This window comes from Panthera pardus, unplaced genomic scaffold (genome assembly GCF_024362965.1).
Source record: "Panthera pardus isolate Hobbes unplaced genomic scaffold, ASM2436296v1 HiC_scaffold_1, whole genome shotgun sequence".
Lineage (NCBI taxonomy): Eukaryota > Metazoa > Chordata > Mammalia > Carnivora > Felidae > Panthera > Panthera pardus.
The window spans coordinates 88669679-88691952 of record NW_026526654.1 but is presented as its reverse complement, the minus strand read 5'-3'; the positions used below and the strand labels follow the sequence as shown (position 1 = coordinate 88691952).

The following is a 22274-nucleotide window of genomic DNA, read 5'->3' as shown; positions in this document are numbered from 1 at the left end:
TGCAGAAATACTTAGCCCATCTTTGTTTAATTCTGCAATGTTGGCCATACCCAAAGGATATTACTTTTTATAACTGGATAGATTCCTTAAGGTATTTCTTCCAGATAAAAGAACAACTTTTCCTAAAAGGAATTCTGAAATCCTAATGTTACTTACTCAGAATATAGCCAACTTTAAAAATAATCTTTTCTTTTATGGGTTTTGTACAAAATGAGAATCATATGATACTACTTTGCCCCACTTGGTTAACCTGGCTAGAGGTTTATCAATTTTATGATCTTTCCAAAAGTCCAGCTTTTGGTTTCATTGATTTTCTCTATTAATTTCCTGTTTCAAATTTCAACGGTATCTGCTCCAATATTTTATCTTCTGCTTATTTTGGATTTAACTTGCTCTTCTTTTTTGAATTTGCTAAATTGGAACTTAGATTCTGGATTTTAGGTATTTCTTCTTTTCTAACCTGCATTCAGTGCTAACAATTTCCCCCTAGGCATGGCCTTTGCTGTATCCCATAAATTTTCATCGGTTGTATCTCCATTTTCATTTAGTTCAAAATATTTAAAACTTTTTTTTTGGACTCATGTTTTATTTAGAAGTGTGTTTTTTAGGGGCTCCTGGGTGGCTCAGCTGGTTAAGTGTCTGACTCTTGATTTGGGCTCAGGTCATGATGTCACGGTTTGTGAGCTCTCCACTGACAGGGCAAAGCCTGCTTGAGATTCCCTCTCCCTCTCCCTTTGCCGCTCTCCCACTTGTGCACTCTTTCAAAATTAATAAACAGACTTAAAAAAAAAAAAGAAGTGGCTGATCTTTAAATATTGTGAAAACTTCTAGTTACCTTTGTTACTGATTTCTAGTTTAATTCTATTGTGGCCTGAGCGCATGTTCATATGATTTTTATTTTTCTAAGTTTGTTTGGGTGTGTTTGATGGCCGCAGACGTGGTCAGTCTTGGTGAAGGTTCCAGGTTGGAGTGAGAGTGTAATCCTCTGTCGTTGGATATACAGCATTCTGTAAGTGTCAGGTACATCCGGTTGGCTGACTGGGCTGCGTGGCCACATCCTTACTCGTTTTCTGCCTGCTGCTGCCAATCACCGACAGGGGGCTGCTGAAGTCTCCAGCCTAAGGGGAGATTCACCTACTTCTCCTCGCAGTTCTATCAGTTTTTGCCTCATGTATTTTGACGCTCTGTAGTTGGCCACATACACAGTAGGGATTGTTATGTGTTCCTGAAGAACTGCCCCCTTTTGTCATGATATAATGCCCCTCTTTATTCCTGAAAACTTCCCTTGCTCTGAAATATGGTTTGTTTGTACTTAATATAGCTATTCTAGCTTTCTTTTTTGCAGGGTTAACATGGTACATCTTTCTCCATCCCTTTATTTTACATCTATGTCTTTATATTTAAAGTGAGTTTCTTTTCCATAACACATATAAATGAGATACCTGTCTCTGGTGTCTTTAGACCTTTCATAGCTAAAGTGATTATTGATATAGTTGGATTACTATCTACGATATTTGTAACTGTTTTCTGTTCATCATTGTTTTTTGCTTCCTTTTTTGTCTTTTTTCTATAATTGGATTCTCTCCTCTCATAGCATGTCAATTATATTTCTTCAAATATATTTTAGTGGTTTCCCCAAGGTGTGCAACATACATTTATAACTAACCTAAGTCTACCCTCAAGTAACACCACACTGCTTCACGGGTAGTGCAGGTGCCTTATAGCAGAGCATCCCCAGTTCCTCAACCCCATTCCTCAGAACGCTGCTGGCATGCATTTCACTCTTCCATAAGCTATAATCATTGCTGCTATTGTTATTTCGAGAAAACTGTCAGATCCGTTAAGAAAAATGATTTTCTTGTGTCTTCATTTATTCCATTTCTAACTCTGTTACTTTCTTCATGTAGACCTGAATTTTTGATCTCTGTCATTTTTCCTTCTTTCAGAAGAACTTAACATTTCTTTAGGGCAGATCTGTCTACTGATGACAAATTCCCTCAGTTTTTGTTTGAGAAATTCTTTATTTCTCCTTCGCTGTTGAAGGATAATTTCATTGGATACAGAATTCTAGGTTGGTGGATTTTTCTTTCAAAATTTTCAGTATTTTACTTCATTCTCTTCCTGCTTGTATAGCTTCTGAAGAGAAGTATGATATAGTTCTTATCCTTGTTTCCCTTTAGGTGAGGTTTTTTTCCCCCCCTCTGACTTCTATTTCCTCTGTCTTTGATTTTCGTCTCTCTTCGTCTTTAATTTTCTCTTTGAGATTTTCTGCAGTGTGAATGATATGCCTAGGTATAGGGTTTTTAAAAATATTTATCCTGCTGGGAATTCTGTGAGCTCCCCAAATTTGTGGTTTGGTGTTTACAAATAGTTTTGGAAATTTATCAGTTGTTAATAACTCCGAAAATTTCTTCTTTCTTCTTCTGGTATAGCCATTATGTGCATGTTACACTTTTTTGAATTGCCCCACATTTTTTGGACACTCTGTTTTTTCCAGTCTTTCTTCTTTTCCAGTTTGTTAAGTCTCAATTAACATGTCTTCAAGCTCACTGATTATTCCCTCGGCCCAGGGCATTATTCTTATGAGACCATTAAAAGCACTCTTCATTTCTATCATAAGTGTTTTTTACTTCTACGTTTCCTTTTGATTCTAAGAGTTTCTCCATCTCTGCTTACATTACCTCTCTGTTATATGTTGTGTACTTTTTCTACTGGAGTCCTTAGTTATATTAATCATGGTTATTTTACATTCTGGTCTGCTAGTTCCAAAACCTTTGCCATCTTTCGATTTGGTTCTGGTGTTTGCTTGGTCTCTTCAGACTGCCTTTTGCCTGTTGGCATGCCAACTGACCTTTCTGAGAGCCAGCTACAGTCTGGCAGGTGAACGTTACTTAAGGAAACAGGTCTTAAGTGTGAGGTTCTGTTTATCTGGACGACATCAGGATGGGTTTACTGTCTGCTCTGGCTGCAGGTGTCAGAGGTTAACATTTCCTCTGCTGTCCTTGTTTTGTCTCCTCTGCTGCTTTCACTTCCTTAGAGACTCCTTCGTACATACGGCCCGAGAGGCACAGCTCTGTCAGTCATAACCCTCTGTCAGACAGGAGCCCTACTGACGTGTGGGGAGGTGGGGGGGAGAAGCTCTTCCAAAGCCTGTGGTTAGGTCTCAGTCGGCTAGTGAGCCTGTGTCCGTGGGCTGTGATCCTCACAAGTGCTTTCAGGTTTTTGTTTTCCTTCTTAAGCGAGACAGAAAGGCTAGAGGGGGCCAGAGGTGGGCACTACATTCCTCAAGGTTGGTTAGGCTGTGGTAAAACACCAGTGGGTCGGAATCTGGTAAAACGGTGTCCTGTCCGTGCAGGCCTTTGCTAAGGAGAACTGAATGCTCTGGGAGTATTTCGGATGATTACTTTTCCCTTCCCCTTGAGGGAAGGAGGGAAGATTTTTCTCAGATCTCCACTGTGACACATGGTGAGGCTCCTCTAAAACTCACAAAAGTACCTGGGACCCTCGTGGCTGGGTCTTCACAAGTTCTTCTCTCTCAAGCTAGCCCATGCTCAGACTCTAGCAATTAGCCAAACCACTCTCTAAATACGCCTACCAGATGCTGGCTGTAGTGGTGGTTTCTGGGCAGTTTCTGCCCTGGGTAAGCTCTGCTTCTCTGTATCTGCCCGTCCCCAGTTTTCAGGTCCCTGCGCCCTGTGGTCTCAATTCTCTGATGGATCTAAAAAGAGTTGCTGATTTTCAATGTTTCAGCTTTTTTCTTGCTCTGAGGATAGGAATCACCGTGTTCAAACTCTACACGTTGGGAGGGGCTAAACTACATTAAAAAAAAAAAAAAATTCTTTTGTATCTCTCCAGTCATTTACTTAGACTAATTAGTTTTCTAGCGGGAATTTACTGCAACAAAGTGAGTACATGTTTTAAGGGTTTTGATACATACTGCCAAACTCCCCTCCAAAGAAGAGGTAACCAAAATAACCTACATTTATTTTTCCGCTCACAAACCTTCACTGGTCCCTCACTGGTCACAAACGATGTCCACCCAACTCTACCAAACACACGAGTCTCTGACGGTTGCATAGGGTTACTGTACCATATGGCCCTTATCTGTTTTCCGGTTTGACCTGTCACTACACCGAACCCAGTTCTTCGGTTTTAGTGTCTACAGCATGCCACGATGATTCATGTTGTTTTTGGTCAAGTCACGTCTCAATCTCGACAGTGCTCTCCCAAGTCTTCGTGGTCTTTTCAACTCAACCCGCACTCTGTTACTGCTCCCTGCGGCCTCGCCCACACAGCCACCTACCGCACGGTACTTCTAGCACACTCTGACAGGGGCCAGCGAGGCAAGGAGCTTTCAGAGAACACGTCTATAATAGAGGGCACAGAGGACAGGCCCCAGTTTACTCTCTGCAAAGTAAAAGGGACTAGTTTAGGTAATAAAACTAAGAATTTCTAACATCATTTGGAGTAACTAAAAGTTGACGGTTTAGGGCAGAAAAGTACAGTGGATTTTTGCTTCTTATTGTATTTGTGGGTTCCCCCCCGTTGCTCTAATCTAGTTTCATTTTTTTTGCCCAATTTAAAACACCAATAGCACCAAAAACTAATATCCTGAATAAATTTATTCTATTAAGAACCTAGTTAGTGACATTTAAAAACGTACCTATTTTTCCTCTGGCTCTTTAGAAAAACCCATATACAAAACAACTATTTATTTTTTTTTATTTTTTTATTTTTTTTAACATTTATTTATTTTTGAGACAGAGAGAGACAGAGCAAGAACGGGGGAGGGCCAGAGAGAGGGGGACACAGAATCTGAAACAGGCTCCAGGCTCTGAGCTGTCAGCACAGAGCCCGACGCGGGGCTCGAACTCACGGACCGCGAGATCATGACCTGAGCCAAAGTCGGCCGCCTAACCGACTGAGCTACCCAGGCGCCCCTCTTAGATAAATACATAAAAAGTTGAACTAAATTTGTGTCACAAAGAAGATAAAGTCTAAACAATAAGCAAATGCGTGGCACAAAGAATTATAATTAAAATGAAGGGGCGCCGGGGCGGCTCAGTTGGTTAAGCATCCGACTTCAGCTCAGGTCATGGTCTCACAGTTCGTAGGCTCGAGCCCCACATCGGGCTCTGTGCTGACAGCTCAGAGCCTGGAGCCTGCTTTGGATTCTGTGTCTCCCTCTCTTTCTGCCCCTCCCCTGCTTGTGCTCTGTGTGTCTCTCTCTCTCAAAAACACATAAACATTAGAAAAAATTTTAAGAAAATGAAGAAAAGCTGTTACCAATTCTGAAAAATAGAATTTTTTCAGCCTTAATGTTTGATTTTTTTTGAAAAACTTAAAAAATCCAAAAAACAACTCACGTTCCATTTGCTCAAACATTACTGAAAAGAGGAAGTCTCGTGGTGTCATGTAATATTCGCCCTCATGTTCCAGGGAAGAAAACTGCATGAAGCGCTGTTTCCGAAGGGACAGTTTTTCTCCCATCTCTCCGGAGTCGACCATTTTCTAAAAGAAAAAGAAATTGCAATTTAAGACTTTTTTTAGGATGAGTCCTCAACTTAGCTACTTTTAAGACGATCTTGAAAGAGTAGCTTCAGTGTCTAGGTCTACCAATCTCCGAATGTTTACATCGTTCGTTTAACAACTATTTACTTGAGTGTCTACTTGCCCCTCTTTCAGGCTCGAGGAGACAATGGTGAATGACAAGACATGGGAAGATGACAACTAATGGATACACACAGAAAATCATGTAGGATAATGAGAAGCGCCAGGAAGCAAGAGCAAGCCGGATAAAAGTCATAAGGGGTAGTATTTTAGAGAGGACGGTGAGGGGAGGCCTTTCTAAAGAGCTGACACAGAGACTAAATGAGTGCAGTCATTGAGCCATGGGGCTCTCTGGAGGAAGAGAATTCTAAGCAGGGGGTAGAGTAAGACCCAAAACCATGAGATTCCCGTGTGTGTTTGTGTGTGTGTGTGTGTGTGTGTGTGTGTGTGTGTGTGTGTTTCTAGGTAAGCTAGAAACTGTTCAAGGAACAGCGTGGCAGTCAATAAAATCAGAGAGATGGGTAGGCAAGAGTTCAAGTACAGTTGTGCTTTTTCACGAAGAGAAAACATATCATGTCTGATAAACAGCCCTGCTTTCAGAAATCTACTTACATCACAGGTGGAAAGTGCTAAAAGGATAAGAAATGGGAACTGGTAAAATACTATTAGTACAAGAGCCTGTATATCTCAGGCAACGGCACCTAGATCTCGACTCAAACGTGGATAGAGACAATATCGAAATCTTTGTTGCTAACCCTTCGTTGAGCACTTGTTACGTGCTAGGGACTATACTAATAAAGCCTTCCACATGATTACTCAGTCCTCACCACAACTGAACAACAGATACTGCAGGAGGCATGGAGACTAAAGTCAATGGCACAGCCAGTGTAAAAAACCAGAAGTGTCCAACTCGCAGTGTTTGGACCCTTACCTACCACACTCACCTCCCATCCAAGGCTGGGCATCGTATCCTAGACATACGGAGGAAGACAACACAGGGGTTAACGCAGACACCAATGTCAAGATAGCAGTAGATGCAGAAATCCGAAAGCATCCTCTCACCTTGGATTGTTTTCCTTACAACACTGCTCTGATCTGAACCACAACATCCTCCCTGGACACATCACTTTCCTTTCACAGTTCCTACCACTGAACCTATTATTTGCCCTGACACACAGTGATGCTCACTGACTAGAATCGAGAGGGGGGAAAAATGTGAATTCCAGTTGCTTCAACCTCTCCAAATTCAGAGCCAACAAAATTCTAAGTCAACAGCTCCTTTTGGGCTGATCTCAGTCCTCTGCCTAGTGTTCATGCTCTCTCCTCGGTTTGACTGTTGCTTTCTTCGACCAGCTAGTTTCATACCTCTGTGGTGGTCTATGTAGTGCATACCAGAATACTAAACATACATACTCAGTAATACTGCAATGATCTGAACCCCTATCTTCCCCAGAACTTGTCTATTTGTGTCTTTCCTTTTATTTCTCCTTAAATTACTACCACAAAAATAACCCAAGAGTCATGTTTTAATTATATTACTCCATATTCTTATCCTAATCATCAGAAAAGTGAATTTTGGGGCATCTGGATGGCTCAGCTGGTTAAGCGTTCAACTCCTGAATTCAGCTCAGATCATGATCCCAAGGTCATGGGATCGCGCCCCATGTTGGGGTCCACGATGAGCATGGAGCCTGCTTAGGATTCTCATTCTCTCTCTCTCTCTCTCTCTCCCTCTCTCTCTCTGCCTCTCCCCTACCCCACTCATGCTGTCTCTCTCTAAAAAGAAAAAAGGAAGGAAACTGGATTTTACTAACACTCCAAACATTTTATATATGAGGCAGATATAGTAACAGATAACATTATTATTTTATTTAAGAAACTGATACCGAGTATGTGTAGGAAAACAGTGGTAAACAAGACAAACGTTAATTCCTACCAGCATGTACTAAGTGCTTTGGCAGTGAAAAAAAAAGGATACAAATGAGATAGGGGAGAGCGGGTAAGGGTCTTCTCAGTAAATGTCACAGCACTGCCAAAGTCCTAGATATGAGAGAGAATACAGTACAGTAGAAGAATGGAAAGAAGGGCATATATACTATTAGTTTAGAGAATAGTTCTATTTACTATACTAATATTATTGTATAGTTTATTAAGAAATTAACAAAAGTGAGTGATCCATACAAAAATATAGTGTAGTTCCAAATTCTTTTTAAAATTTTTATGTTTATTCATTTTTGAAAGACACGACAGAGACAGAGCACAAGCAGGGGTGGGGCAGAGAGACAGGGGGACACAGAATCCGAAGCAGGCTCCAGGCTCTGAGCCACCAGCACAGAGCCCGACGCGGGGCTCAAACTCACGGACCGCGAGATCATGACCTCAGCCAAAGTCGGAAGCTCAACCGACTGAGCCACCCAGGTGCCCCTATATTTCCAAATTCTTAAACAAACGTCTTTTTTTAATGCTTCCTAATATCTAAATTGCTCCTGACTAATTAAAAGAACAGCTTTTTGCCCAACTTAATCCTTTTTGTGTAATCAAACTCTTAAATTTCAACCAACTAAAAGGAGTCAATTACTCATTTATGCTCCTCCTCAAATGGTTTCATAACAGGATGGACTGTTACCTCCGCGTCTCTTGGTTTTCATGATGTCCTCCCCCTTGTAGCAATCCTATTCTTTCCTGGTGTGTCAAAAATGACCAAGAAGTAAAAACAAACCTTCCACTATTTTACAGCAAGACATGAAAACTACTTGCAAAGAAATCCTATTTTTTTCTTCTAGGAGATTTAGACCCTAAAAATCCCCTATCTCATGGTTACCATTCCATATTTTCCATATGCCTGTATGTCTGTAACTTGCATAAGCATAACATTTCCGAAGAGTCTTGAGAAGAATCAATTATTCTGGGAAGCGCCATTTTAACGAATGGCCGACTGGGTTGTCATCCCTTCCAGTTTTGATTAAATATCCTCTCCAGTGAACAAGAAAAAGTAGAGGAGGTGAAACTAAAACTCCCTTTCACGGGCGGATCTCTGAGCTTAAAGTTGTCATATGAATCACAGGCCATGAATTTAGAAGGTCACTTAGAAGCACATGACCTCCAAATCTGTCCTACCACCATGACTTTATCAGCAGATGCTATGAAATACAACTAACAACCCCTACCAACACCCTCACAATTCACTCTGGTATTGTGGCCTTTAATTCCTGCTACTTTGTGGTATAGACAAACCTATTCTTTCAACTACCTACAAATCTTTCAACTGCCACGGCATGATGTCTCTTTTTGTCCCTCATCCTTTCTACTACCTCTCCCACTCTGCTTACTGAGTACACAGCCCTCGCTTGGAGGTCGCCACCATCGTCGATTCTAATCCTACCACTTCTCCTATGGAACTTCCCCGCATCCTAATCCACCCTTCAAGTAAAGACGTACTGGAGCATCTACTAACTTGAGGTCTCTCTAGGAAGAGACAGGACACGTGTGAGTCAAGGCGGCAACAGGATAGCAGTAAAGCCTAACAATAATAGCTGGCGTTGACATGGCGTATACGCAGGGCAGCGTGCCAACATCTTTGCCACCTTCGCGATAACCCCAACAGCACACATCTTTACCGTCTCCATTTTACAGAGGAAGAAACCATGGCCTGTCAAGGGTCAACGGCTTGCTCAGATTAACACAGCAAGTAAGTCCACAGCATAGGCAGTGTGACAATAACCCCAGTCTCAACCACTACCCTACACTCGCTCCTCTAAGACTTACAGAAGTTAGCAAAACAGAGAAAGCAGTGTGGGTAACGATGGCTGAGGAAGCTCGTGAAAACAGTGGGATTTAAGCGAGGCTCTAGAGAATAAAAATGACTATGACAAGAATTAGCCATATTTAGGCCTGGGCTAACTGTTGTCCATTTCCTAAATGTTAACTATGGCTTCTCTCCTTCAATCAAAGTAGGATTTCTAATGTTTCTTTGCTGCCATGAACCTTACCTGGGGGGGGGGGGGGGGGAGTACTGTTTTAAAATCACTAGAACCTTTATAATTCCAGGTTGATGAACCAACAAATTAGTTTTATTTAGGTCACCTTTACCATACAGTAGCTGAATTTTAAGTTCAGTTAGTTAGTTAATAATCTCTACACCCAACATGGGGCTCAAACTCATGGCCCCAAGATCAAGAGTTGCACACTCCTCTGACTGAACCAGCCAGGCACCCAGTATTGAATTTTAAAAACCACTAGTATAATTGATGTGCTTATATATATATACATATGCTTACTTCACAGAATTTAGATGATAAATCTACATCACTGAAGTATGAACATATGACACATAATGTTACGTTTAATTTGCCATTTTTAATCTTTTATTTACCTGCCAGGTTTATTCCCGCCTTACTTCATTTGTGTAACCAATTCTGATCAAATTTCAGACTTACTGGATGGATTTAATTGTCAAGAATGAACAATTTTTCCTTCCTCCCCAACTCTCTTTCATCTGCGTTCTTTTCCTACACACATGCTTGCATGCTCTTTTCCCACCTTCCCTTCTTTCCTTCTCTTACATGTTTCAGGTGGATTTCTTTATTTATTTTTAAAGGTTTTAAAAAAATGTTTATTTATTTATTTGGAGAGAGAGGGAGAGAGTGAGAGCGAGAGCGAGAGCGAGAGAGAGAGAGAGCAGGGCAGGGGCAGGGAGAGAGGGAGACAGAATCCCAAGCAGGCTTTGCACTGGTAGCACAGAGCCTGATGCAGGGCTTGATCTCTTGAAATCATGCATGACTGCGCTGAAAATCAAAAAGTCAGATGCTTAACTGACTGAGCCACCGAGGGGCCTCTTAAAGATTTTATTTTTAAGCAATGTCTGCACCCAGTGTGGGGCTTGAACTTACAACCCCAAAATCAAGAGTCTCAGGCTCTACTGAGGCAGCCAAGCATCCCCAAAACAGGAGTTTTCAGGTGGCTTTGTAAAAATTGTTGGCTGCTGCTTTCATATTCCTTGAACGATTACTGTTGTTGTTATTATTGTTATTGATATTGTTTTGGGTACTCATTTGCTTAACCTCCATTCATTTCCTTTAGTCTCTTTCTCACTTTGGGATATATGTGGCCTATCTATGGTAGGTTGGGCTTGGTAAACTGAACTAAGGCAAAGACATTGGCTTATAGACTTTGTAAGTGTCATCAGAATATCAGTTTAGATGGAAAGGATGAGAAGGAACAATAAAGGTCAAAATATTAAAGTTATATCTGAGAGTAACAATATATGAGCAAATCGTAGCTTAGTATTCTTACATATCAGGCAATGAAAAGCTCATTAATTCATTCTCAAACGTTGAAGAACCTGTTATGTGTCACTGTTCTGTAGATATATAGATGGATACTATGAGGTCTTCCTTTAAGGAGTTTACAGAGGGGAGTGCTGGATAGCAAATAAATAATTAATAAGAGCACTGTCTCTCAGGCCAAACTGCCTGGGATTCAAATTCCTGTTCGGTCACTTACTAGACATGTGAAATTTGGACCAGTGACCTCTCTGTGCCTCATCTGATTCATATGAAAAATGTGGAAACGGGAATCAGACTACTTGGGTTTAAATGCCAGCTCTATCAGTTGGTCAAGTTGTATTATCCTTCTTCACTTAACTAATGCATAAAATGGACAAAACAGAAGTCACTACTTCAAAAGGTCTTTTATTCGTTTTTTAGTCATTGAACAAAGTTAAGTGTAATTAACATGCAACGTTACATCACTTTGCTTCAACAGTTCTATAGGTTACTCCATGCTCAGCACAATAAATGTAGTCATTACCCGTCACCATACAAAATTGTTGACTATACTCCTTATGCTGTATCTTTTCATCTCCCTGTATCATTCAAAGGCTCTTTTAAAGAATGAGTGTTCAGTGAAATAATACACACAAAGCCCTTATCATAATGCCCGGCACACACTAAGTGCTCTAGAAGGTTAGCTATTACTACTATGATACAATTTTAACAAATGCTCTAATAGAATTATAGAAAAAATTCTATGAGAAGGCAGAGAGAGGACCAATGAACTGTCTTGTTACTTGGAAGACTTCAGAAAGGCATCGCAGAGCAGAAGATGGCTGAACCACATCACACAAGAGGGGGTACAAGGAGCTGCAGTACAGCAAACTATACTAAAGTCAGTTCTGAGCTTGGGCGGGGGGCACATCCGTGGTGTAGAGGGTTGCTGGGGTATATGAAAACATAAATGGACCAAAGAGGAGAATGGCACACACACTACACTGGAAAGGTCATCTTGGCTACTGACATTTTCTTCTGTTAATTTATACAACAGCCACCATATATGTGGGACACTGGAACCTACCTAGCCGATTCTACAGGAAACTCATACCGCGATTCAACACTTACCCTTAACGTACAAATAGATGTAATAAGCTTGGGTTATTAAGTTTCAGCATCCCAGCACATTAAAAACATTAAGTTACAAATGCTAGATGCACATACACTGATGGCAGAAGTGAGATCTAAATAGCCTGACAGTGAGATAGGAAAGAAGACAAATGTACAACAGACCTGGCTGCAAGAGTCGGAACCAATCACCGTTACGACAACCAGTCAGTAGCCTCGAGAAGAGTCTGAACCAATCACCGTTACGACAACCAATCAGTAGCCGCTGGGGCTATTTATGGGGATGATCTTCAGGCATTGAGAAACTGCTAATTTATGTAGGGAATATTCTGTTAAAAGTGTATGAAAATATGTAACACGGTTTAAATGTTAACGCACATCTTGCATAAAAAGGATGTTTCACTGCTTGCAAGGGTAATTTTAGTCTTCTGGAAGATTCCCTCACATGCACACCCCGGATGATGCTATATAAATTCAGCATTACTGTCTGATCTACAGTATATCCAAAGTACTTTGTAGAATGTGTGTTAGATAAAAATACCAGGCCTATGTTTACATAAACTGAAAATGAGTAGAATCTTCAGTGAAAATAGAATGTCTTTCAGAAAAACTAAGCAGACATGGTTTGGGCTTGCCATAAATACTATTATATGTCAAATAAAATTAGACCACAGGATGTGAATCTTTTCATCTTTCCAAAACTGTTAACATACACCTTTAAAAGAACTTACCACCAGTGTATTCCTAGTCATAACGCAGTATCACTTACAGGAAAAGCATCTACGAAAAACGTACCCGTATGCTGAAACACAGGTGTGGGGGATTTCGGGATGTGAAGAGAAATGCGACTGCTTTTTCCTGGGGCTAAATCAATTCCTTTCAAAGACAAAAAGTAGCATAAGGCAAACCATAATTACAAGCAATTTATTTAGGATATACATTTCAGCATAAATGTAGATATTCATGTCTGAAATCTCGAAGTACAGAGGACTGTTCCAAGGCTCTGGAGAGAATATCAGCACCAGAGGAAGTTGGACTCTCCAGGTATTAAAGGATCTACTGCATAATAAACAAGTTTTCTTTTTCCTTTGGATTTTTGGTTTTTAATCTCAATCAACATAATAATTCACTTGAAAATAAAATCTGGAAAGGTCCTTTCTACTATACTAGGTTCCTGCAAAAAAAAAAAAAAAAAAAAAAAAAAAAAAGAAAAAAAAGAAGGTATGAGGTACCTTCTTAAGAGAGTTAACTCTTAACAAAATCAAAGGGTCACTAAAAAACAAAACAAAACAGAAACAAAATTCTAAAAACTGATGTGAAAGTTCTTAAAACCTCCCTCCCACATCACGACAAAAAAATAAAAAGCAGTAAGTGCAGCCATGCCGAGGCTAGCTCCTAACCTCCTACTTTAAACTTGTCCTAGAAGGATCTTCTGGTAATTTGGATCCAACTGTAACAAAACACTAGGACCGAAAAGTAGTTTCTTCTTCCAGGGAGGACAGTGTCATTTGGGGGAGTGAGTGGGTGACGTCCTGAAATCCCTCACTGATGAGGGCCACCCTGGACAGCTGTGTGCACCGCACAAGTCCATGGGGCACCATTCGCTGGAATCACCATGCAATCGTCCAGCAAATGGGAGCAAAGTGCACTGAGGAAAGGGTGTGTGTTCCCAATCTGTACAAAGTTATCATACGGGACAGGAATATTGCTGTCACTGACATCTCCTGGTTTGCAGGGGCTGTGAAGGCCAGAGAAAAGTACAGGACGTCCCACGGGGAGCTCCTGTCACTCTCTGCATTCACTACAGGCCCAACAGTTGTCCTTTTCCCCCTCCTGTATTCTACCAAAGGGGGCCAACATCAGAAGTTATGACTTGGTGGGGCAGAGGGAAATACTTATTCATGACCATGGAGCCCTCAGGCAGCTAAATGATGGAACAGGTGATGTTGCTGTTAACATCCTGCTCTTAGCTAATATTCTAATGCAAAGATAAAGAGTGCTTAGATCAAGATGGAAAGAAGTCAAGGATAAACATTCACATGGTTTTTGGCACACACGGTGTTTGGCTGGAAAGTCTGTTTAAAACCTAGTGTTGGGACCATGCAAGTTCTGTGGGAAAAAAATGAAGAACAACAAGAAACAATGAACAATGAAAATCCCATTCTGAAAGAAAATAAGAAAAAATCATAGGAAACAAAAGTGGCAACCTTACAACATCAGAAAGCAAGATAAGATGCCAGACAGACAACAGAAACACTTGAGAAGGGAGTTGGTCTCACTAAATAAGAGAAAACGCCATTATAAAACTTAAAATACTTTAAGAAACAGAAAAGATTAGAATCAACCTTGCAGTAATACATGGATTACATGATAGGGGGAAAAATCACACAGAAGGCAGAAGAAAAGCACGAAGAGAAGCAATCAGGGAAAAGAACATCCACATGCATGACAGACACAAAAACTCAACCTCTGATTAACTGCCGTGCTCCGGAAAGAGAAAGGGCAAAATCAGACATCAATTTGCAAAATAATAGTGTAAAACAAAAAACAAAACAAAACAAACTTTACTGAAATGAAGCTTTGAATTTGCTCCTCTGCCACCGTCTTATGTATGTGTATGTACTTCGGGTCTGAATAATCCTGGAAGGCCTCAGAGGAAACTGATCAGTTTCAGTCTCTTTCAGAAAACCTAAGTAAGGCAGATGTTAGAAAATCGAAGGTTGAAACCATGACGCCTTTATTGTTGGTTATCTCAAAAGCTGTTTTCTAAAGGGCTAATACCCAAAAAAGGGCACAGTAAAGGATAAGTCATAATTTATTTCTAAGATGATTTGTTTTTAATTTTTTATGTATTTTATTTTTCTAGTAGACTTCGTGCTCCGCGCGGAGCCCAATGCAGAGCTGGAATTCACCACCCTGAGATCAAGACCTGAGCTGAGATCAAGAGTCGGACGCTTAACTAACTAAGCCACCCAGATGCCCCTATTCTAAGGTTATTCTTAAAAGACACGTCTCAGTCTTACATGTTATGTAGGGAAATGAAAGCACTCCAAAGGGGAGGGCACATTCAAACCACTCGACCCAGAGGGCTCGTCCTCATCTCATTCACCGCAGTTCAAGAGAACTTTTCTACTAGGAACGGACTAAACGGTATTAATCGTAACTTTTATCTGAATAATGAGATTTCATAAGATACTTCCACGGCTCTGCTCTGTTGGCCAAGGTATACTGTTACACATAAATAACCAGCGGACTGGCATGAGGGCAGCAGCTGCCGGAGAAAGTAGCCCCTCAGAACGAAGAGTGTAGAATGCAGTGATGGAGATCAAAGAAACGCCGGGGGCCTGTTGGTGGCTCTCTTGTCATCCGAAACCCACCAGAGACTGAATTTAGAGTCGTGGTAGGTGGAAAGTGATGGCAGTGGGGATGAATTCCCATTACCACAACTATTTGCTTCTCAAACCTGCATCTAAAGCTAAATACGTGGGGAAGGAGGGGCAGCAGAAATGCTGGGATTTGGGGCTATGCTGAGCACGTGAGAACCATCCACATGGTTCTGGTTATCTATAAAATGCTCCATGGATTTCAAGGATTACTTGTAATGCAGGAAAAAATGTGACAAAGGAATTAAGAGCAATGAGTGATGTGAAGTGGATAAAAGAGATCTTTGAAAGCTGATGACTTCTGTTAAAACATTTCCCTAGTTTATTGCCTTTAAAGCAACAGGTGCTTCACCATTCTGTCTCTAGTTTTTATCCATGAAGTGACAAATTCGAAAAAGTTAGCTCTCTGTTCTTTGTTGAACATTCTTTGCTTTCTGCATTCCCAGGAAGAAAGTGAGAAAAGAAAGAGCCTTCCTTACAATGCTTCCAATATATCCAATATACCCACAATGCATTAGACCAAACGTAGTAAAACCGTATTCATTTGGGACCTTTATTTTGGAATTTGTAACAATCTGGATACCATATTATTGCTTTGCTGTCTTTGAACTTTCTGTGGCCCATCTGAAAGACTATCTTTTCTTCTTAAAGAAAGCTTTTACAAGTGGAAAAATTTCAGTCATTAGAACTTTCCGATTTTGTTCTGAATTGGGGGAGAATTCATCGTATATGAAAAAAAAGTCCTGCCAGACTAAATTAGAAATATTAACTGCATAAGCTATACTTCACAATAAACTCTACAAAATGAGAGAATATTAGCCAAGGAGACAAAAGTCACTCTTAGAAGACCCTGAAGTTCCGGGAATGACTCTGGCTGGCTTCTGAACGTTGTCTGGTCTAGTGAGGGCCTAGCCTAGACTTCTTTCCAGAGACTAGAAGAACGCGTGTGACTTTCCTTGGATAAGTGCAGTAATGAAACGACATATGCTTCTATTAACTTAAAAAAAAGCGTAGAGCTCCGTGTAGAGAGGAGTGGCCACTGGCAGGGGACGCTGATGAGTAAAAACATAAGCGCCTTCTCTTCGAGTAACTGCTTTCTCTCTCCTGATGAGATGAGTGAACAGAATGCTCACTTTCTCTTCTTCCATAATTACCTTGCAGGAAGTACATAACAACTACATAAACTTCTGTTTATGCTCTTAACAAAAAGTTTAAATTAGGCTTCATATGATTAAAAAAAAAAAAGACTAGAGTCTCGACTTAAAAAAAAAAAAAAGACTAGAGTCTCGACTTAAAACTACAATCCCAAGTTTCATCAATATCACTCATTGCAACCATAACTAAGTGACATTTTCCAAGGGCATGATTGAGTCACTTCAGTTTATTTCCCCCTGCTCCCACAGGAGAAGGTAAACTACTCTGTGAACTCTTGCTAAAACTATTCAACACCAACTTATTTAACAAATACCAGGCATCTCCTCTGACCTAGCATCGTATGGAGATAAAACGAAGAGGCGCTCACTTTCTAGTGGGGGAGGCGTAATGGAATGGAAGGCGGGAAGTGCTAGACAGAAGTAGGAAAGGAGCTACTAGGGGTTTGCAAGTGTGTGTGTCTCACTGATGATCAATTTCAAACTACGGTCATTACTTGTCCCATGTTATTTATCACCCATGACATTGTGACTTCTTACTTTTCAAAATGAGACATGCATCAGACTAATATTTTTCAAGATGATACAATTAAGTTTAAGTAGGAAGTTAGTAACAGGTCTGGTATCAGTAAATTTATTTGGGTTGTGGTCTCTCTCCTTTGGGCAGCAGAGCAGTAACAAAGAACCTTTTGTGGTGGGAGCTGTGGTCTAATTTCTGCAACGAACTCACCCATGCAAAAAGTTCTCAAAACTGAGAATTTCAGGTAAGCCCGGAGAAAGTGCTGCTATCAGAGGGCTGAGTCACAAACAGAGGCCGCTGCTAAAGATAACAACATTTAGGACACCGTATCCTGCAATAAATGACCCAGTCTGGAGTAAAGAAGGGATGGGCCCTTCTCTCCTCCCTCCCTCCCCTTTGTGGGGTACAGCTGCAGTCTGTAGCTGTAAAGTATTTTATAGTTTGGGACTGCAGAGGGAAAGTAACTCATTCCGAGAGTACTCTGCACTGCTTTCTCCCCAGACTGCCACATTCTCTGTGATCTACTCAGACTTCCATCCCCACGTCCCAGGAAAAGACTGTCTGTCCCCTTAGTTACAGGAACACTCACTGTGTGGATGGCCACGTAAAGCTTGTGGCTGAATACTGATAGCAGTTTGCCTGGCACCAAGTTCCTTTAGCCCCATACCCTAACCCTACACAAAATTTGGTCAAAGAGTGGAATTATTTTTTGAAAACAGCAATTTGTTGCTTGCATATAAACAGAAATTGCATCCAAAACAAAAACAAATTTTTCAAAAAACCTTCAAATAAATAAATGGAAAGATAACAAAAGCCTGAAAGAAGGGGCAGATTCGCAATTTATTAAAAACAAAACTATATTTCTATTTAAAACTTCCATTGGTAAAATAAATAAATAAATATTCCATTGGCACTATTATTATTATTATGAACTAGGTCTTTGTGCAAAATAAATATTGTACTAATTTAAAATGTCGGGGCGCCTGGGTGGCTTAGTCGGTTAAGTGTCTGACTTTGGCTCAGGTCATGATCTCATGGTCTATGGGTCTTTAGGTTCGAGCCCTGTGTTGGGCTCTGTGCTGGCAGCTCAGAGCCTGGAGCCCGCTTCAGATTCTGTCTGTCTGTCTCTCTCTCTCTCTGCCTGTCCCCAGCTTGTGTGCTCTCTCTCTTTCAATAATAAATAAATAAACTTTAAAAAATTATTTAAAAAAATAAAATGTCAACCTCAGTTTTGTTCATTGCTAATATGATTTTCCTGAAACTGATGTTTGCTCCTGTGTCCTTAAGCTTCCGCATTTACCCGGCTACCTGTGATGAGCGTCGATAAACCTTACTGCGTACCTTTCCAGAAGACAGGTTAAATAACCACTTACTGCTTCTGACTGTAATCAAAACACTTCACAAAGCTAAGCATGTAACATAGTTTCTTGCTTCTGGTCCCTTTTTTCATTTGGCTAACTTACTGGGTAAGAATTACTTCTGGTGTTACTGCTCTAGGAATCCTTCCTCAAGTAGCCACTTCGGGTTAGGTAGCCTCTCAGGTAGGAGCATAGAGAACCCAGAGTAAACGTTTATCAAGCTCTGTGCTGGAATCGTCTGTTGTCCAGTACAGTGAATTCTTTAAGAACAGAAAATGTATTTTTGTCCCTCTGTATCACCAGTGCCTACTACATGGTTAATATTGCTAAATGGTTAAAAAAAAGAAAATGTGCCAGAACGCATGGGTCTTCACGAATGGGAACCAATTCCAAACCCAGAGTGTGACATTAAAAAAATAATAATTTAAAAAGATTTTGGTGGGTGAATACACAAAATTTTGTTTTGTGTGTTTACACATTTAAAACCCCATTAGCTTATTAAAATATCTTTAGGCAGGTATGCACTTTGTCATGTGCAACTGCACTAAAGAAGTTCTCACGCAAAAGGAAATAAAGGCCCCTTGGTTCCTGTTATTATAACCACAAATTACTGTATCCTGTTAAGTACTTCGGTTTTAAAAAATGCCTTCTTGGGAAGAGGAGAGAGGTAAAGCCATCGACAGGTGGTGGTAGTGTTAACCGTACCAAAGAATATTGCCTTATTTTTTGCCGATTGCAGAAATCATGGAATCTCAGAAACAGAATGCTCTCAACTGGATTACACCAGCTGCTTCACACTCTCCTGTAAATCTGAACGAATGACCTAATGGATTTCAGGCCTTACGTCATGTTTGGTTTAGGTTTTAACGGATTGTTTCAGCTTTGGCTTGGAGATCACTGACACAACTTTACAGTGTATTTATGATAAAATTTTGCTATCAGAATGTACTGGTAGGAAACGAGCGGGGGATGAGCCAGACATTTTACCAAGCATTGGCAAAGCAGGTAGAGTTTACGAGCAAAGGTACTGCGATGCGTGTCACTTGTATTTCTGTTGATGTTTACAAATTAAATCGCCAGTTAAAAAAAGTGATGCATAGATTACACAATAAAAATACACAATACAGAAAAACAAGTCACACACAGATATGACTATATATTTTGGCAAATGAATTTATTATTCAAGCAAATCACTTAAGACCTGGCAAAGATTTGCCAAAATCTCTCTTTCGGCTTTTATTTTATTCTTTGGACAAATTTCATGAGAAGATATCCATGCTTTTATTTAGTAATTTCTGAGGATACTGTAACAGTGAAAATTTAAAATGATTCCATAATAGAATCTGTTGTATATTGACTGGAAAATCAAACAGACTGTGTTTTGCTTTAAGCATAAGTCAAGTAGACAACTGCTAAATAAATAAATGGAAGAGAATTTCCCATTTTACTATTTCAAATGCCATTACTTTGAGTACTCAGTCACTTTTCTCCTTCAACTTCTCTACCACGCTTTATGTCATTTACAACACTTGGGTCAAATGAGGAATCATGGGTTTCTATAACTTAACATGCAAATACAGGAAAGGAGCCGTATAAAACCGTGCCAGTGAATCATACACGAAGTTAGCAGAACTGTTAGCATTTGCCTAGGAAACAGTGAGGTGTGTACTAAATACGAAGTTCTCTGGGTACATGTTAAGAAAAATTTTATCTTGACCCCTGAGAATTTTAGAATCGTTTTTTTAAGTTAGAGTTCTTTATTTTTGAGAGGGAGAGAGTGAACAGGGGAGGAGCAGAGAGGGAGAGGGAGAATCCCAAGCAGATTCCATGCTGTCAGTATAGAGCCCAACATGGGGCTCGATCCCACCAACTGTGAGATCATGACCTGAGCTAAAACCAAGAGTTGGATGCTTAACCGACTGAGTCACCCAGACGTCCCTGAGAATTTTAGAATCTTATATGAGAAACAAAACCAGTAAAAACCTGTGGTTGATGGTAAGTTGTTACATGTGTACTTTAAGGGTAGGCATGGACAGAACTAGCACTGGGGTAATCTTGTTAAAATGTATGTGGTGATAATCTACTCCCGTATTTTTTACAACCAAGAAAATAACTCTACTTGAATCTCGGGAAGAGTAGGGGACAGAAGAAGAGACAGAGCCTGAAGCGCTGAAATGATTCAGGCAACCCAAATCTCCAAACATGAATTGCCAGGGAAGTCCCAAAGAGTAACTAACTCTTAATATTTACATACTTGGACGGATTTTGTCACTTTGTTCAGTATAAAATTAATTTCTCAATATTTATTGCTATTGTTTACTTAATTGACAAAATTAAAAACTTTATATATGTACTACAGATTACCAGTATTAATAACATTCCTGTGAATTTGTAAGTAGAATCCTAAGCTCTGAGAACTCGAATAACCCAACCTACTTACAGGCCACACGGTGAAGAGAGGAAACTTGAAGACGCTCCCTCGGACAACGGGCCTTTAAGACTTAAAGGAGAGGGACAGACAAAGGTGTGTGTTCTCTTTATAAAGCTATACACAGGGTAAGCTAGTGTAATAGGGCTAATGGCCCATACACTGGGCTGGAAACGAGAATGCAGAGAGTCAAACAGAAGCAAAGAATCGGTGAAAGGGAAGAGTAATACCATAAATTATCTGACTTGAGGGTAACATCACTGAAAAGCTAGGAGTAACGCACTGAGACATGATAAAAGCAGTGAACTAGAAATAATTTTAGATGTAACATTGCAAACATTTCATAATATGAAGAAAGAAGGGACAAGGGACGTATTCTAACACACTAGATCTCGCACAGGCTCTAAGTCCCCACACTACATGGTCACACTTCCTGGTGTCCATAACTCCCTGAAATTATACGTGAAAACGTGTATATGCACTTTGGGGAAGAAAGTAGACACCCTTCATCACGTTCTTAAACGGATTCACAACCTATTCAAAGATAAGAAATAAGTGACAATGATGCATCAGCAAATATAAGTGATAATATGATAAAATACAATGATTAATAAAATCTTAAAATGCTCCAATTTTGAGTACTGCCCATATTAGAATAGTGTATGCAATTAATTAACTTTAAATAGCTGAGATGAATATCAGACTCAATCTGTTTTCAACATTTGGCTGTAGGGATCTCTTAAAATTTCAAAGGAAAAAAAAAAAAAAAGCTTCCCAAACAGGACTAAATATAAAACGAGAAACCTATTTTCTAATTCCAGGTCCTTCCAAAATGTCTTACATTTCCCATCAGCTAAACTAGATTTAAATAAAGAATACACAACTGCTGTCTGGCCAGGACAAAGCAGTGTCCTAAAGGACATCTTCGCTGTATAACATCATCGTACGTTTTCACCGATGCGGTGCAGGAGCCACTGTAGGGTGCTTTCCCCAAACTAGGCACTACTCTAAATAGGGCACTATCTAGGCACGTAGCACAGTAAAAACTTAACAGCTTTTAGCAGAGAAACCACTATATAGAAATATGGATGAGAAGAGATTGGAGAGCAAAGACACAGGGGCAAGAGACAGTCCCCCAAAGGTCAAGGACAGCTCACTTTTACTCTAGTGAGCCATTAACTTTATTTCTATAATATGAAAAAATATTTTGTGAATAATATTGTTTCGCAAAGTTCTAAGAAAAACCTTCCTACTCAAGATATAAAACTCAGAACTTTAATAATGGCAAGTTTTTTTAAGTCATGGTAAAGGGAAGAGAGTTTTTACACTTTCCTTTTTGCCTTTTCTCCTCAATTTTCTGTAACATACGTATATTTCAAGAAAAAACCCAACACGAGTAATCTCCAAGAATCAAGATATAGCCAACAGCTCCAACTCCCTTGCTAATATATTTGAAGGAATTTCAGTAACCACGATAAAACAGTATTTT

General features: G+C 40.1%; 1 protein-coding gene across 1 annotated transcript in view; it reads right to left on the bottom strand.

Moving 5' to 3' along the window:
• MICU2 (mitochondrial calcium uptake 2) overlaps window positions 1–22274 on the bottom strand; it is a 143320-nt gene that overhangs the window by 103367 nt on the left and 17679 nt on the right. Inside the window, exon 2 of the mRNA XM_019447990.2 lies at window positions 5367–5511. Coding sequence (XP_019303535.1) covers window positions 5367–5511 — 145 coding nt within the window. The remainder of the gene's footprint in view (window positions 1–5366; window positions 5512–22274) is intronic.